The following is an 18,528-nucleotide window of genomic DNA, read 5'->3' as shown; positions in this document are numbered from 1 at the left end:
CTGCTATTTTCTCTCAAGTCCATGATGGAGGTGATGTTACTGTTTGTCACACTTGAAGGGCTGTGTTCCTGTTCCACGGCGTATATTTGGGTACAATCGTTTCATTTTATTACACTGACTGTAATGTGATTTATTGTGACAGCTAAGTATGGGTCTCAGTGAGGCACCTTCTGTACCGATCGGAGAATCTAGTGCTAATTTCCTCCTTGGGGGGATTTGTGAACGGGGAAGGGTCTTTAATCATGTTTCTTATGTGTTTCATCTTGCCTTGTGTAGTGGGTAGGGCTCTGGGGCAGAGACATCTAGTGTTAATCTATGTTGAGCATAGTGGCTTGTTTTATGGACTTACAGACCGCAAGGCCTGGGATTACACTTTCAGGTGTAAACCTATTCTTGTTTTCAGACTTGCTTAAAGGGACAGTTAACACCAGAATTTTTGTTGTTTTAAAAGATAGATAATCCCTTTATTACCCATTCCCCAGTTTTGCATAACCAACACAGTTATAATAATATACTTTTTACCTCTGTGATTAACTTGTATCTAAGCATCTTCTGACAAACCCCTGATCACATGACATTTTATTTATTATCTATTGACTTTCATTTTAGCCAATTAGTGCAGTGTCTGCCACAATCCACGGGCGTGCTTACAATGTTATCTATAGGGTTTACCTGAACTAGCTCTCCCCTGCTGTGAAAAGCAAATACAAAGCATGTGATTAGAGGCGGCCTTCAAGGGCTTAGAAATTATCATATGAGCCTTCCTAGGTTTAGCTTTCAAGTAAGAAAACCAAAAGAACAAACCAAAATTGGTGATAAAAGTAAATTGGAAAGTTGTTTAAAATTGCATGCCCTATTTGAAACATAAGTTTTTTTTGGACTTGACTGTCCCTTTAACTTTCTATATGGGCCTAGTTGCAGCCTTTTGGTAGCACACTTATTGGATTATGCGGGGCACCTGGTCACCAAGCGTTGTTACGCTTGGGTGGTTTCTCTACCGCTTCCGCATTACTGACCGTGTGGCAATGACAGAAAAGTCTGCTCCACTGATGTCTGGTCATAGGAGGTGATGAGTGCCCCAGCCATTGTGGGTGTTAGGTGCCGGTAGTTTTTCCAATATAGTGCTTAATTGATAGTCTTAGCCATGGAGGATTCTAATGCCAGGACTATCTTCATTTCAGATTCTGAGTCGTCCTCGGACAAGGACTGTACTTTGGCCCCGTTGTTGCAAGTCCACCAGTCGTGTCTTTCTTCTGTTATGTGTGATCAGTCCACGGGTCATCATTACTTCTGGGATATAACTCCTCCCCAACAGGAAATGCAAGAGGATTCACCCAGCAGAGCTGCATATAGCTCCTCCCCTCTACGTCACTCCCAGTCATTCTCTTGCACCCCTACGACTAGATAGGATGTGTGAGAGGACTATGGTGATTATACTTAGTTTTTATAACTTCAATCAAAAGTTTGTTATTTTACAATAGCACCGGAGCGTGTTATTACCTCTCTGGCAGAGTTTGAAGAAGAATCTACCAGAGTTTTTACTATGATTTAACCGGAGTAGTTAAGATCATATTGCTGTTTCTCGGCCATCTGAGGGAGGTAAAAGCTTCAGATCAGGGGACAGCGGGCAGATGAATCTGCATTGAGGTATGTAGCAGTTTTATTTTCTGAATGGAATTGATGAGAAAATCCTGCCATACCGTTATAATGACATGTATGTATACTCTACACTTCAGTATTCTGGGGATGGTATTTCACTGGAATTACTCTGTTAAAAGTACATTAAACCTTTTAATAGGTATTTATTATGTTAAACGTTTTTTGCTGGAATGTAGAATCGTTTGCATTTTCTGAGGTACTGAGTGAATAAATGTTTGGGCATTATTTTTCCACTTGGCAGTTGCTTGTTTTAATTGTGACAGTTTCGTTTCTCTCTCACTGCTGTGTGTGAGGGGGAGGGGCCGTTTTTTTGGCGCTCTTTGCTACGCATCAAAAATTTCCAGTCAGTTACTCTTGTATTTCCTGCATGATCCGGTTCATCTCTAACAGAACTCAGGGGTCTTCAAACTTCTTTGGAGGGAGGTAGATTCTCTCAGCAGAGCTGTGAGACTTATATATTGACTGTGATTAAAAACGTTGCTCTGTAATTTTTATTTTCAATTTTAATTATTGTTACTTTACTAATGGGAACAAACCTTTGCTAAAAGTTGTGTTGTTTTCAAGGATTGATGCTATAACTGTTTTTCAGTTCATTATTTCAACTGTCATTTAATCGTTTAGTGCTTCTTTGAGGCACAGTACGTTTTTGTTAAATAAGATTGTAACCAAGTTGCAAGTTTATTGCTAGTGTGTTAAACATGTCTGATTCAGAGGAAGATACCTGTGTCATTTGTTCCAATGCCAAGGTGGAGCCCAATAGAAATTTATGCACTAACTGTATTGATGCTACTTTAAATAAAAGCCAATCTGTACAAATTGAACAAATTTCACCAAACAGCGAGGGGAGAGTTATGCCGACTAACTCGCCTCACGTGTCCGGACCTGCATCTCCCGCCCGGGAGGTGCGTGATATTGTGGCGCCTAGTACATCTGGGCGGCCATTACAGATAACATTACAAGATATGGCTACTGTTATGACTGAAGTTTTGGCTAAATTACCAGAACTAAGAGGCAAGCGTGATCACTCTGGGGTGAGAACAGAGTGCGCTGATAATACTAGGGCCATGTCTGATACTGCGTCACAGCTTGCAGAGCATGAGGACGGAGAGCTTCATTCTGTGGGTGACGGTTCTGATCCAAACAGATTGGATTCAGATATTTCAAATTTTAAATTTTAATTGGAGAACCTCCGTGTATTACTAGGGGAGGTTTTAGCGGCTCTTAATGATTGTAACACTGTTGCAATACCAGAGAAATTGTGTAGGTTGGATAAATACTTTGCGGTACCGGCGAGTACTGACGTTTTTCCTATACCTAAGAGACTAACTGAAATTGTTACTAAGGAGTGGGATAGACCCGCGTGGTGCCGTTCTCACCCCCTCCAATATTTAGAAAGATGTTTCCAATAGACGCCACCGACAACGGGACTTATGGCAAACGGTCCCTAAGGTGGAGGGAGCAGTTTCTACTTTAGCTAAGCGTAACCACTATCCCGGTGGAGGATAGCTGTGCTTTTTCAGATCCAATGGATAAGAAATTAGAGGGGTTACCTTAAGAAAATGTTTGTTCAACAAGGTTTTATATTGCAACCCCTTGCATGCATCGCGCCGATTACGGCTGCGGCAGCATTTTGGATTGAGTCTCTGGAAGAGAACCTTAGTGTCAGCTACGCTGGACGACATTACGGACAGGCTTAGAGTCCTTAAACTAGCTAATTTCATTAATTTCGGAGGCCGTAGTACATTTAACCCAACTTACGGCTAAGAACTCAGGATTCGCCATTCAGGCACGTAGGGCGCTGTGGCTAAAATCCTGGTCAGCTGATGTAACTTCTAAGTCCAAATTACTTAATATACCTTTCAAGGGGCAAACTTTATTTGGGCCCGGTTTGAAAGAAATTATCGCTGACATTACAGGAGGTAAGGGCCACGCCCTGCCTCAAGACAAAGCCAAAGCTAAGGCTAGACAGTCTAATTTTCGTCCCTTTCCTGAATTTCAGAGCAGAGCAGCACCAACTTCCACTGCACCAAAACAGGAAGGAGCTGTTGCTCGTTACAGACAAGGCTGGAAACCTAACCAGGTCCTGGAACAAGGGCAAGCAGGCCAGGAAACCTGCTGCTGCCCCAAAGACAGCATGAATCGAGGGCCCCCGATCCGGGGACCGGATCTAGTGGGGGGCAGACTCTCTCTCTTCGCCCAGGGCTTGGGCAAGAGATGTTCAGGATCCCTGGCGCTAGAGATCATATCTCAGGGATACCTTCTAGACTTCAAATTCTCTCCCCCAAGAGGGAGATTTCATCTGTCAAGGTTGTCAACAAACCAGATAAAGAAAGAAGCGTTTCTACGCTGTGTACAAGATCTGTTATTAATGGGAGTGATCCATCCGGTTCCGCGGTCGGAACAAGGACAAGGGTTTTACTCAAACCTGTTTGTGGTTCCCAAAAAAGAGGGAACTTTCAGGCCAATCTTGGATTTAAAGATCCTAAACAAATTCCTAAGAGTTCCATCGTTCAAAATGGAAACTATTCGGACAATCTTACCCATGATCCAAAAGGGTCAGTACATGACCACAGTGGATTTAAAGGATGCTTACCTTCACATACCGATTCACAAAGATCATTACCGGTATCTAAGGTTTGCCTTCTTAGACAGGCATTACCAGTTTGTAGCTCTTCCATTCGGATTGGCTACGGCTCCAAGAATCTTCACAAAGGTTCTGGGTGCCCTTCTGGCGGTACTAAGACCGCGAGGAATTTCGGTAGCTCCGTACCTAGACGACATTCTGATACAAGCTTCAAGCTTTCAAACTGCCAAGTCTCATACAGAGTTAGTTCTGGCATTTCTAAGGTCGCATGGATGGAAAGTGAACGAAAAGAAGAGTTCTCTCTTTCCTCTCACAAGAGTTCCATTCTTGGGGACTCTTATAGATTCTGTAGAAATGAAGATTTATCTGACAGAAGACAGATTAACAAAGCTTCTAAATGCATGCCGTGTCCTTCATTCCATTCAACTCCCGTCAGTAGCTCAATGCATGGAGGTGATCGGCTTAATGGTAGCAGCAATGGACATAGTACCCTTTGCACGTCTACATCTCAGACCGCTGCAATTGTGCATGCTGAGTCAGTGGAATGGGGATTACTCAGACTTGTCCCCTACTCTGAATCTGGATCAAGAGACCAGAAACTCTCTTCTATGGTGGCTTTCTCGGCCACATCTGTCCAGGGGGATGCCATTCAGCAGGCCGGACTGGACAATTGTAACAACAGACGCCAGCCTACTAGGTTGGGGCGCTGTCTGGAATTCTCTGAAGGCTCAGGGACAATGGAATCAGGAGGAAAGTCTCCTGCCAATAAACATTCTGGAATTGAGAGCAGTTCTCAATGCCCTTCTGGCTTGGCCCCAGTTAAAAACTCGGGGGTTCATCAGGTTTCAGTCGGACAACATCACGACTGTAGCTTACATCAACCATCAAGGAGGGACAAGAAGCTCCCTAGCAATGATGGAAGTATCAAAGATAATTCGCTGGGCAGAGTCTCACTCTTGCCACCTGTCAGCAATCCACATCCCGGGAGTGGAGAACTGGGAGGCGGATTTCTTGAGTCGCCAGACTTTTTATCCGGGGGAGTGGGAACTTCATCCGGAGGTCTTTGCCCAAATACTTCGACGTTGGGGCAAACCAGAGATAGATCTCATGGCGTCTCGCCAGAACGCCAAACTTCCTCGCTACGGGTCCAGATCCAGGGATCCGGGAGCGGTTCTGATAGATGCTTTGACAGCACCTTGGAACTTCGGGATGGCTTATGTGTTTCCACCCTTCCCGCTGCTTCCTCGATTGATTGCCAAAATCAAACAGGAGAGAGCATCAGTGATTCTAATAGCGCCTGCATGGCCACGCAGGACTTAGTATGCAGATCTAGTGGACATGTCATCCTGTCCGCCTTGGTCTCTACCTCTAAGACAGGACCTTCTGATACAGGTCCGTTCAAACATCAAAATCTAACTTCTCTGAAGCTGACTGCTTGGAAATTGAACGCTTGATTTTATCAAAACGTGGTTTTTCTGAGTCGGTTATTGATACCCTGATACAGGCTAGGAAGCCTGTTACCAGAAGGATTTACCATAAGATATGGCGTAAATACCTATACTGGTGCGAATCCAAAGGTTACTCCTGGAGTAAGGTTAGGATTCCTAGGATATTGTCCTTTCTACAAGAAGGTTTAGAAAAGGGTTTATCGGCTAGCTCATTAAAGGGACAGATCTCAGCTCTGTCCATCTTGTTACACAGGCGTCTGTCAGAAAATCCAGACGTCCAGCGCCTTTTGTCAGGCTTTAGCTAGGATCAAGCCTGTGTTTAAAAACTGTTGCTCCGCCATGGAGTTTAAACCTTGTTCTTAACGTTCTACAAGGAGTTCCGTTTGAACCCCTTCATTCCATTGATATAAAGTTGTTATCTTGGAAAGTGTTATTTTTAATGGCTATTTCTTCGGCTCGGAGAGTCTCTGAGTTATCAGCTTTACATTGTGATTCTCCTTATTTGATTTTTCATTCAGATAAGGTAGTTCTGCGTACAAAACCTGGGTTCTTACCTAAGGTAGTCACTAACAGGAACATCAATCAAGAGATTGTGGTGCCTTCCCTGTGCCCGAATCCTTCTTCAAAGAAGGAACGTCTTCTACACAATCTGGATGTAGTTCGTGCCCTCAAGTTCTACTTGCAGGCAACTAAGGATTTTCGACAAAACGTCTTCCCTGTTTGTCGTGTACTCTGGTCAGAGGAGAGGTCATAAGGCTTCGGCTACCTCTCTCTCCTTCTGGCTTCGTAGCATAATTCGTTTAGCCTATGAGACTGCTGGACAGCAGCCTCCTGAAAGAATTACAGCTCATTCTACTAGAGCTGTGGCTTCCACTTGGGCCTTTAAGAATGAGGCCTCTGTTGAACAGATTTGCAAGGCTGCAACTTGGTCTTCGCTTCATACTTTTTCCAAATTTTACAAATTTGACACTTTTGCTTCTTCGGAGGCTATTTTTGGGAGAAAGGTTCTTCAGGCAGTGGTTCCTTCTGTATAATGAGCCTGCCTATCCCTCCCGTCATCCGTTGTACTTTTGCTTTGGTATTGGTATCCCAGAAGTAATGATGACCCGTGGACTGATCACACATAACAGAAGAAAAACATAATTTATGCTTACCTGATAAATTCCTTTCTTCTGTTGTGTGATCAGTCCACGGCCCGCCCTGTTTTTTAAGGCAGGTAAATATCTTTTAAATTATACTCCAGTCACCACTTCACCCTTGGTTTCTCCTTTCTCGTTGATTCTTGGTCGAATGACTGGGGAGTGACGTAGAGGGGAGGAGCTATATGCAGCTCTGCTGGGTGAATCCTCTTGCATTTCCTGTTGGGGAGGAGTATATCCCAGAAGTAATGATGACCCGTGGACTGATCACACAACAGAAGAAAGGAATTTATCAGGTAAGCATAAATTATGTTTTTGTGCCTGCATAATATGCCGGATCCCTCTGGAGGCTCTGTTCCTCACGTGGCACCTTCCCAAACGCACCCTTCTTCTTGTGGGTGACCTTGACGTTGATGTCTCCTCCACACAGGGTGGATTGTTTCCCCCGGAGATGGCAGGGCATTTTCTTTTTAATATATTGATGGAGCTTGTTCGCCTGCAGGACCCCAAGGTTTCCTCACAGTTGTGTTCCTGCCCGCCTATCCAGGGTGTTCAGACCGTGGGTTGCTCTATAATATTTCCCCCGGGGTGATTGTTCCCCCATGTTCTTCTTTTCGGTATAGGATTGTGCGGCTGCATTTCCTACTATGTCGCCTTTTGAGCTATTGGGTGATCCTTTCCTTTATCGGACAGGGACTTCTTAGTTCTCATATGGTTTTCCTAAGTAGACTAATGGTGTTGCTGTAATCTCCTGACGGTCTGTTGCGATCTTTCCCAGATTTTTTCTGAAGGTTCCAGTCTTTGTTTGGCGGGCCCAGCGGAGTCATAGCTCCTTCTGGGCGGAAACCTACGGGTGCCCCTATTTTTTTATTTTTCTGGTCCGGATTTCTTTCCTTTAATTGTCTTCCTACGGGAATTTCTGGGATGGATTGTGGAGTTACTTCCACAGAAGTTGTTCCCAGATTGTGGTCTGGCATTTTTTCTGTGTGCCTTGTTATTTGGTTCGTGATGCACGTTGCGCCTGGCTGGTCCGGTGGGACTTGTTTGTTCACTTGTTGTTCTTTGTTTTTTTTGTTTTTTTATAAACTACACTATGCAGCTCATTGTGGCCTTCGGGTCAGGATGTCGGGAGCGCTTGGGCTTGCCCAGGTCAATCTGCTTGGTGACTGGACCGGTGTTTTTTTCCGCTGTGTCGCTTTGCTTCTCCTTTGTTTATGGATTTGGAGCTGCCGTGGGTGGTGCCGTGGGTGGTTTTCTCTGGAGTCTCCTAGGCTCTCTTCGACTGGTTTTTGTTCCCTGTTTTTTTGGCGGGATTCAGTTGGGGGACTTTGATGGCCGGTGCTGCTGGGTGGCTAGCCTAGGGCTTGATATGCAGGGGTGGCTTGTTCCTCCTACCTGCGATTCTGGGAGCCTTTTGCTCCAACATAATCCCTGGTGTGTGAGCTATGTCTCGTTGGGATCTTGTGCACCAAGGTTTTTTCATTGGAATCGTTCCACATTGTTTTTTGCTGTGTTTTTCCTGTGTCCTTCTGAAGTTCCTCTGTTTGAGGTTTTTTTCTCCTAGATGAGATGGAAGGACTTAGGTCATGTTGACTCGGGTTCTGGCTCGTGTAATTTCATACGCCTTCCCGTCTCAGTCTGGGGAGGGGCGTTCAGGAGTCGGAGAGTGTTGAGTAGCTATTCTATTCTTGTCCCTTTTTCCCCTTGGGGGTTAGGGTTTGGGTCAGGATAGGGTTCCTTGTCTCTACTTTGGTCCTTTTCCAGTTGATTACCCTTGTTATAAGAAGGGTGTGCTCTGGGCCTTTTTTCAAAAGGGGTTCTTTTGTCCTGTTGTTTCTCTTCTTGTCTAGGACATGGATCTACCCATGTTGTGGCCTTTTTCCATGTTTGACTCTGCATATGCTTCCTCTCTTTTTTTGCATTAGGGGTGGGATTCCGTTCCCTGAACAACTTAGTCTACTTGCGTGTGTGATTATTATTTAGCTTCTTGTTCCTCCCTCACATTTTAGGCTGCTTGGGGTCACGGATGAGGTGTTCTTTGAACCCTCTGTGGGGATTGAATCCTTTGGGATCCCTCTGTCGTCGGGAGGATTGCTTTCAGGGATGATGTTTCTGCTGCTCTGCATCCTGTTGTGATCTAGTGCCTGTCTGCGCAGTCTTGGTGCGCAAGGTCGAGAGTTTTGTTTCCTTTCCTGGTGGGTGCTGCGTCTCCTCTTCTCGCACCACTAGCTAGATCATCTCTTCTCTGGCTGCAGGATTTTTTATTTATTTTTTTTTACAGGGCGCTCTCAGTCTCTTGTGGTCTGGGGCGTTGGACTTGGTCTTCAGCTGTGTAGCTGGGGTAGGGGATTTTCCCCTTTCCGGCCTTGTTTTCTGTGGTTGACGCTTGACAACGCTGTTTAGCTCTCTATGTGTGTCTGCTGGATCTTGAGATTCTTTCTGTTTCTTTTCTGGTCTTTTACTTGTTTTTTCCTGTGATGCCCCTTTTATAAGGGCATGTGTTTAGGCTTTTTGAGCCTATCAAGCAGGACTTGGTTGTCTTCTGTGAGACCTGGTTTTGTTCCTTCTGTCCTGACTTGTTCCTTCCCTCTTGGAATTGTTAGTCTGGCCCCCTAGTTGGTCTAGGGGTGTGTGGCTGGGTTTTGCCCCTGAGAGAGAGTGTCTTTGAGGTCTGCGTTATACCACAAGCGTCTGCTTGTGGTATAATGCTGTGGACAGGCACAAGTCAGGAGTTTGATACAATACAATATCAAAGGCTTTTATTGATGCCTAGAAGCACAGTGAAATATATTATTAAGAAGTGGAAGGTATGTGGTACAACACAGACACTCTCTGGAACAGGACGTCACTCCAAACTGGATGAAAGATCCAGGGGGAAACTGGTTAGAGAGGCTACCAAGAGGCCCACAGCAACACTGAAGCAGTTGCAGTGATTTATGACAAAGAGTGGTCATTGTGTGCATGTGACAACAATATCACAAATTCTCCACAAATGTGGCTTGCATGGTAGGGTTGCAAAAAAAAAAAGCCACTCCTCAAGACAGGCCACATGCAGTCACGACTGAGCTTTGCCATAACACACCTAGGAGATTCTTAGGTCACATGGAAAAAGTTGTTGAGGCCAAATAATTCAATTTTAGTCTCATTTGACCATAACACCAAACAAAACAATGTCTCTAGAGGAAATCCAATACAGCTCACCATCCAAATAACACCATACTTATAGTAAAGCATGTATGTGGTAATATCCTGTTATGGGGGTGCTTCTCTGCAGAAGGCAGTAGAGTACTTGTCAGGAAAGAAGGAATAATGGATGGGGCAAAATATCGTCAAATTCTTGAGGAAAATCTGCTGTCCTATGCCAGGAAGTTGTCAATGGGAAGAAGGTTTACCTTCCAACATGACAATGACCCAAAGCACACAGAAAAATGACCACACAGTAGTTGAAGAGAAAAAAGGTGAATGTCCTTGCATCACCTGGTCAGAGCCCAGACTTAAACCCCTTTGAATATCTGTGGCATGACTTGAAGACTGCAGTCCACAAACAGTCACCATCAAATGTAACAGAACTGGAGCAGTTCTGCAAAGAAGAGTGGGCAAATATTGTCTAGATGTACAAAGTTAGTAGAGACATATCCCAACAGATTAAAGGCTGTAATTAAAGCAAAAGGTGGTTCAACAATATACTAACACAAGGGGGTGATCCTTTTTCAGACTCAGTGATTCTGTTTTTGAATTGTCTTTATTTTTGTCTGACATGTTGGTGTTATATCTTTCTTTTAATGGGTTAGAGCATGCCATTTTTTTCACCAGCGACACTGCAAAGCTAGGTGTTTAACTCCATAAAATGAGTTAAACACATAGTTAAAGTACTGTTTGAGACTCATAGAGAACTGCTGGTCCAAAGCAGAAAATGCCACTAATTTTATCAGCAGCACTAGTCACACAGCTGTGTTCTACCATCATAGACCGTTTCTGCTCAAGACCAGCAGTGTTCTGTGGGTCCTGAGTGGTACTTTAACTCTGTGTTTAACCCCAAAATGTAGCTTTGCAGTGTCACTAGTGAGAAAAGGAAATTCCCTAACAAATGACAGCATTTCCCTTTTATTGGCAGCTTCATTAAAAACAATAACTATATAACAGTTGTTCAAATATTCTTTGTTACTCATGTTTTCATTACAGGCTGATAAAGGAATTATTGCTTCTTTAAAATGTTATACACAGTTAAATCACAGTTTGACAAGACCTAGCGGAAGGGCTTTGCTTGGTATTTCTTTGTATTGAAGTCTTATTACACAATTTCACAATGAAATGTATGATCGGACATTGTGTTGAGATGTATACAAGAAAATGAAAGGCGACTTGTGTTTGCAGTTCTTGGAAGTATTCAAAGCATTTTCCAAATCTGCCCTTTGGGGATGTCTTGAATCAATTCTTTCATTTTTAATGTTCTGATAAACATTTTAAATGTGAGCATTGTTTTTACCTATAGGCATCAGGACCCATTTTTAAGCCCCCACCCCAACCAAATATTAGCATTTTCTGTGTCAGTTTAAATGCCAACAAGCTGTATGATAAACTAGTTGAAATTATATATATATATATATATATATATATATATATATATATATATATATATATATATATATATATATATATATATATATATATATATATATATATATATAGTGTGTGTCTACAGTTGTATATTCATGTGTTTAATACACATTCTGCATATCCTTGCCATTTACAGAAGAAAGGACAGTGGGAGGTAGTTGTATTTCACTCCGGCATGTGTTATGACAGATGGAGAAAATCTTTTCATGTTGGTTTTTCAACAGTCATACTCTGCAAGACTCCAAGCTCTTCCTGGCTACTGGGAAATTAAAAGTTGGCGATTCAGCCTTTAATTTTTTTATCCATCTGCTCCAGCTAATGAGACGTCTCATTTGTAGGCTTCACTTTGAATTACCAAATGCATGTGCAGCTTTATCATTCTTCCTCCCAGCAAGCCACCTCCTCCTGTGTAACTTACAAAGACAGATAATAACAATAATAATGGATGTCTTACATATACTGAAGATTATTGAAACAGTAGTGTGGCTATAGATTACAAATGTGATACCATTTTCAGCCCTAATTTATCACCCAATAATTGATACTGCACTCCTATGTAGCTTTTGCAGTGCTCTAGATATGGGAGTGATGTGGGAATGAATGACTGCTGTTCATATAGTGTTTTATTTTATTGTATGTGCTTGAAAATGAGTTTTATCAGTGGTGTGTGTGTGTATATATATATTTTATTATTTTTCTTTTTCTTTCTTTCAAATAGTAGAATTTGCTGAACTTTACTTTCTTTATAATTAACAATGTATTGCTTTAGCCAAACAAATATACTACTTCCAAACCTTAAGAATCAGAAACAAGCTTTAAACTGCAGATATATTTTGGTTGCCTTTATATAATTGATCAGTTCTGCTGTTTTAAACAATATGTAATTTATTTTCCTTTATGTCAATAGCTCTTCTGGAATGTAACAGTTGCCTTTATATATATATGCGAGGTACAATGTGGGTGTGTGGGTGCGAGGGTGCGCGTGCGGTGAGGGTGCGCGTGCAAGGTACAATCTGTCAGCTGTGCCGAGGTGCGCGTGCGAGGATCTAAGGCCAAGTGTTTGTCTCTACTGCGCATGACGGCTTCAGACAAACACTTGCCTTTTATAATATAGGATATATAATCCCAAAACAAAGGAATGTTTCAGAGATGTGTACTCTCTTTCATCAGTTCAAAAGTGAAATTCCAGCTTTTAATCTTAGCTGAGAGCTTGTGAGTGAGTGCTGGACTTTCTCTGTGTGTTGTAGTAATTTGTTTTGTAATTTTCCCTATGAGCCTTGCATCCAGGGCTGAGCATATTACAGGGTTATGGGATGTTTACCCAGTCCAGTCTGAGAGTGCAGTCCCCGTCCATGTTTTTTTTATATGTCTAGGGTGATTGCATAAACCTGTGTACCCTTCACTTGTTCCCAGTTTGTTTTATTGAGAGCTTGCATTGTTTGGCTGGTTTAGGGACCCAGGTTTTGAAGGGGACCTTGACGTGGTACCTGGGCTTGTTCCATTTGGCCAGATGAGGTAACTAACCGTTTAATTTTTGCTTTTAATCTTAGCAGCAAGCTTGTAAGTGAGTGCTGGACTTTCTCTGTGTGTTTTATCTATATATATCTATATCTATATCTATATATATATATATATATATATATATATATATATATATATATACATACACACAGGGCTTTTTGTGGGGGTACTCACCGGTACAGAGTACCCCCACCTTTGCCAACTCGTAAGGGGCAATATTTGTAATTATTATGTAAATACTCTAGTTCTCAAAAGATGGGTCTGCAAAATACATCAGACAGTGCAAATAATCTTGTCCCTTTGCTTTTCTCAAAGTTACTGAGCAGGTAATATCAATCAATATTCAATGAGTATCTGAGTATTGGCACCTTTTTATTTATTTATTTGTTTACAAAAAAAAAACACTGTATAATATATATAACAGTATGTACTATGCAAAAAAAGGCAGCACTCACTGGTCATTTGTAAGTAAAATTTAGCTTTTAATAATACAAAAAGTTAAAATCTCTGGAAAAACATGACGTTTCGATGCCTAATTGGCATCTTTTTCAAATGTCCCAAAAAGTAAATCCAAAGTGGTCACACCAGCTATGTGGTGTTCCCCATGAGAGCATAAAACTACTGGCTGAATGTGTTATATTTATACAAGTCATAGCTGAGATCGAGGCTGTGTTCAGCTGTGGATAATCACTTGCAAATCTGATCAGCTGGTTCCGTTCCCACCCACAAGCTTTATACTTCATTGTGCTGTTAGTTGAGCAACTGCATGGCTAATTTGCATATGTGGGAGTGATCTGCACCGGAGTAGTGTCCAATGATCTTACAATGTTTTCAGGTGTCATCTTACACGCCCACATGTCTCTGCTGTGAGCGAAACTTCCCCAAACCAAGGGATATTAGCCTGTGACTTATGAACTGCTTCTGGCACAACAATGCCGTATGTTTCACACAGGTTGGTGAGGGGTCACCTTTGTCAATCAACGTAGAAACTGCATGTTCACCTTGGCGCGTGATGTACTGAACATTGTACTGGGATGTAATACACATTCAAAAGTTGTAGTGAGGAGATCAAATGTCCCACCTATAGCGGGTACACCCTCGCCTTTATTCATAAAGCAACAGCTAATGCAGGAATATCAGGTAATATCGATGGGGTGAAATACACATTCGATCTATTCAAATCAGACAACATGAATGCCCCACTTGTAGCGGGTACATCCCCATTGGTTAATATGAAGCTCCCATGCAAGATTAGCAGAAAATGCTTGATAGAGCACACAATCCAGCAACCTGTGGGGGGTGGTGATGTTAAATAAATGGCAACTAATATAACACATTAGCCAAGTAGCAAAGGAAGAGAAAAAATGTAGAGAAGAAAAAAAAAATGTAGAGAAGAAAAAATGAAAAAAATAAAAATAAAAATGAAAAAAGTTAAAAACATAGTAGAAGCTGGAACAATGAGCAAATTCAAAAAGTGTCCATTTTGTAATCAAATGATAGGAACATTTAATGCATTAGTGGATAATTTTTATCCAATGAACAGCCCAAAGTCCAATTTAATGTTTAATCCTTTAGGAGAGACGGTGTCCAACATGTAGATCCATCTGGACCCTAGTCTAAGTAACATATTATTGCGGTCTCCCCCCCTTTTTGGAATAGGTAGATGATCAATAATCATGCAGCGTAGACTGGAGATTCTATGTTTCTGTGTAGCAAAGTGTCGGGCAACTGGGAGATCAGATGTTCCATTCTTCAGTGCCTCCCTAATTGAGCATCTGTGATTCACCATTCTATCTTTGAAAGGGGTGCTCCTTTTCCCTACATAGACCAGAGAACAGGGGCAAATTAGGATATATATGACATATGAGCTGTTACAATTCAGACGGTAACAAATGGTATATCTTTTATACTTGTGTGGATGTTGAAAAGAATCTCCAACTTGCATGGAATTACAGTTAACACAATAACCGCATTTGTAGCAACCACTTTTTCGAGATTTTAACCACGTATCGCCTTGATGGGAACTTTTTTTTTTTTTTTTTACCAGTATGTCCCTGATCCTCCTCGCCCGTCTGTAAACCACTCTTGGAGTGTTAGTTTTCCAGGATGCCAGGCTCTTGTCGGTCTCAAGTAAGTCCCATCTATTGTGAATAAAATTCCTTATGGTCTCATGTGATGGAGAGAATGTGGTAATGAAGTTTAACTTTTTTTCAGTCGTGTTTTTTCTTTCTTTATATTTTAGGAGCGAATCTTGGTTACACCTGTGGAGTTTCTGTCTTGCCATATTAATATCCTTAATGTCATATAGCCTTTCCTCCAATTTCTTACACATAGCATCCAATTGTTCACTGCAGATTTCTGGTTCAGAATTATTCCTGATTACTCGCGTGAGTTGAGAGGAGATAATGCCTAACTTTTGGTGTTGTGGGTGATAGCTAGATGCCAGCAGCAGCGAGTTTCTGTCAGTGCTTTTAGTGTATAAAGATGTACCAAATCTAATGTGTTGTTCAGTTCTGACTTTAAAAATATTTAAATCCAAAAAGTGTATTTGTTCATGATCACATTCCATTTTGAACCTAATAGGGCCTTTGATTTGATTCAGATGTTCTACCCATAGTATCAAGTCCTGTTCACTGCCACGCCAAATAAAAAACAAGTCATCTATGTATCTAGTGTACATCAGGATGTTGGGATGTGTGTAGGATTGCATAATATGATGCTCATACCAGAGCATAAAGATATTGGCATAGACAGGGGCCATGTTCGAGCCCATGGCTGTCCCTGCTATCTGCAAATAAAAATTACTTTCAAAAGAGAAATAATTTTAAGTTAAGCAATGTTCCATAAGTTCCAAAAGGAACTCTAATGGAGGACCCCTATAGTCTGGGTTCCCCGTGGCCATGGATCTAACAGCCTCCAAGCCATCCAAGTGGGGGATGACAATATAGAGCCTGTCAACGTCCATGGTCACGAGGATATCCCCATCAGTCAATAAATTAAAAGTTTGTAGTTTACGTATCATCGCAGATTAATCTTGTAAATATGATCTCAAATTAGTAACTAGGGGTTGAAGGTGATGGTCAATGTACTTTGCTAATCCTGAGCAGATAGAGTCCCTGGCGGACACAATAGGTCGCCCAGGTGGGTGTGTCAGTGACTTATGTATTTTGGGTGATAGGTATAGTATTGGTGTTTTTGGAAAGTCTATGGATAGAAAGTCACTTTCTTGTGTGGTAAGATATCCCATATGGAGTCCAAAATCAATGGATTTATCAACAAGTTTTTTATAAGACAATGTGGGGTTAAAAGATAACCTTTTATAAGTTGAGGCATCAGAAAGTTGGCGGAGTGCCTCAAGCTTATAGTCATCATAGTTTTGAATCACGATGGCACCCCCCTTATCAGCAGGGTGTATGGTGATTGTCGGGTCATGCATCAATGTATCAAGGGCCACCTGTTCTGTTTTAGTTATATTTGAATAAACTGGTTTAGATGTCTTTTTTAAGTCAGTTCTAATCATCCTTGTAAAACTGCGTATGGAGGAATTTAAAGTAGGTTGGTCAACAGTTTTACAAGGATGATTAGAACTGACTTAAAAAAGAAATCTAAACCAGTTTATTCAAATATAACTAAAACAGAACAGGTGGCCCTTGATACATTGATGCATGACCCGACAATCGCCATTCACCCTGCTGATAAGGGGGGTGCCATCGTGATTCAAAACTACGATGACTATAAGCTCGAGGCACTCCGCCAACTTTCCGATGCCTCAACTTATAAAAGGTTATCTTTTAACCCCACATTGTCTTATAAAAAACTTGTTGATAAATCCATTGATTTTGGACTCCATATGGGATATCTTACCACACAAGAAAGTGACTTTCTATCCATAGACTTTCCAAAAACACCAATACTATACCTATTACCCAAAATACATAAGTCACTGACACACCCACCTGTGTAGAACATCTGAATCAGATCAAAGGCCCTATTAGGTTCAAAATGGAATGTGATCATGAACAAATACACTTTTTGAATTTAAATATTTTTAAAGTCAGAACTGAACAACACATTAGATTTGGTAAATCTTTATACACTAAGAGCACTGACAGAAACTCGCTGCTGCTGGCATCTAGCTATCACCCACAACACCAAAAGTTAGGCATTATCTCCTCTCAACTCACGCGAGTAATCAGGAATAATTCCCAACCAGAAATCTGCAGTGAACAATTGGATGCTATGTGTAAGAAATTGGAGGAAAGGCTATATGACATTAAGGATATTAATATGGCGAGACAGAAACTCCACAGGTGTAACCAAGATTCGCTCCTAAAATATAAAGAAAGAAATAACACGACTGAAGAAAAGTTAAACTTCATTACCACAATCTCTCCATCACATTTAAGGATATTAATATGGCGAGACAGAAACTCCACAGGTGTAACCAAGATTCGCTCCTAAAATATAAAGAAAGAAATAACATGACTGAAGAAAAGTTAAACTTCATTACCACAATCTCTCCATCACATAAGTCCATAAGGGATTCCATTCACAATAGATGGGACTTACTTGAGACCGACAAGAGCCTGGCATCCTGGAAAACTAACACTCCAAGAGTGGTTTACAGACAGGCGAGGAGTGTCAGGGACCTACTGGTAAAAAATGATCCCAAAAGTTCCCATCAAGGTGATACGTGGTTAAAATCTCGAAAAAGTGGTTGCTACAAATACAGTGATTGTGTTAACTGTAATTCCATGCAAGTTGGAGATTCTTTTCAACATCCACACAAGAATAAAAGATATACCATTTGTTACCGTCTGAATTGTAACAGCTCATATGTCATATATATCCTAATTTGCCTCTGTTCTCTGGTCTATGTGGGGTAAACGACCACCCCTTTCAAAGATAGAATGGCGAATCACAGATGCTCAATTAGGGAGGCACTGAAGAATGGAACATCTGATTTCCCAGTTACCCGACACTTTGCTACACAGAAACATAGCATCTCCAGTCTACGCTGCATGATTATTGATCATCTACCTATTCCAAAAAGGGGGGGAGACCGCTACAATATGTTACTTAAACAAGAGTCCAGATGGATCTACATGTTGGACACTGTCTCTCCTAAAGGATTAAACATTAAATTGGACTTTGGGCCGTTCATTGGATAAAAATGATCCACTAATGTATGTATACAAATGCATTAAATGTTTCTATCATTGGATTACAAAATGGACACTTTTTGAATTTGCAATTTGCTCATTGTTCCAGCTTATACTATGTTTTTAACTTTTTTAAAAAAAAAATTTTTAATTTTTTCTTCTCTACATTTTTTTTTTCTTCTCTACATTTTTTCTCTTCCTTTGCTACTTGGCTAATGTGTTATTAGTTGTCATTTATTTAACATCACCACCCCCCACAGGTTGTTGGATTGTGTGCTCTATCAAGCATTTTCTACTAATCTTGCATGGGAGCTTCATATTAACCAATGGGGATGTACCCGCTACAAGTGGGGCATTCGTGTTGTCTGATTTGAATAGATCGAATGTGTATTACACCC

General features: G+C 41.4%; 1 protein-coding gene across 1 annotated transcript in view; it reads left to right on the top strand.

Moving 5' to 3' along the window:
* ASCC3 (activating signal cointegrator 1 complex subunit 3) overlaps positions 1-18,528 on the top strand; it is a 1,409,126-nt gene that overhangs the window by 569,810 nt on the left and 820,788 nt on the right. Inside the window, exon 14 of the mRNA XM_053710577.1 lies at positions 6,439-6,446. Coding sequence (XP_053566552.1) covers positions 6,439-6,446 — 8 coding nt within the window. The remainder of the gene's footprint in view (positions 1-6,438; positions 6,447-18,528) is intronic.

Source organism: Bombina bombina, chromosome 4, assembly GCF_027579735.1.
Source record: "Bombina bombina isolate aBomBom1 chromosome 4, aBomBom1.pri, whole genome shotgun sequence".
In the NCBI taxonomy this organism is placed as follows: domain Eukaryota; kingdom Metazoa; phylum Chordata; class Amphibia; order Anura; family Bombinatoridae; genus Bombina; species Bombina bombina.
This window is presented reverse-complemented; position numbering and strand designations above follow the sequence as displayed.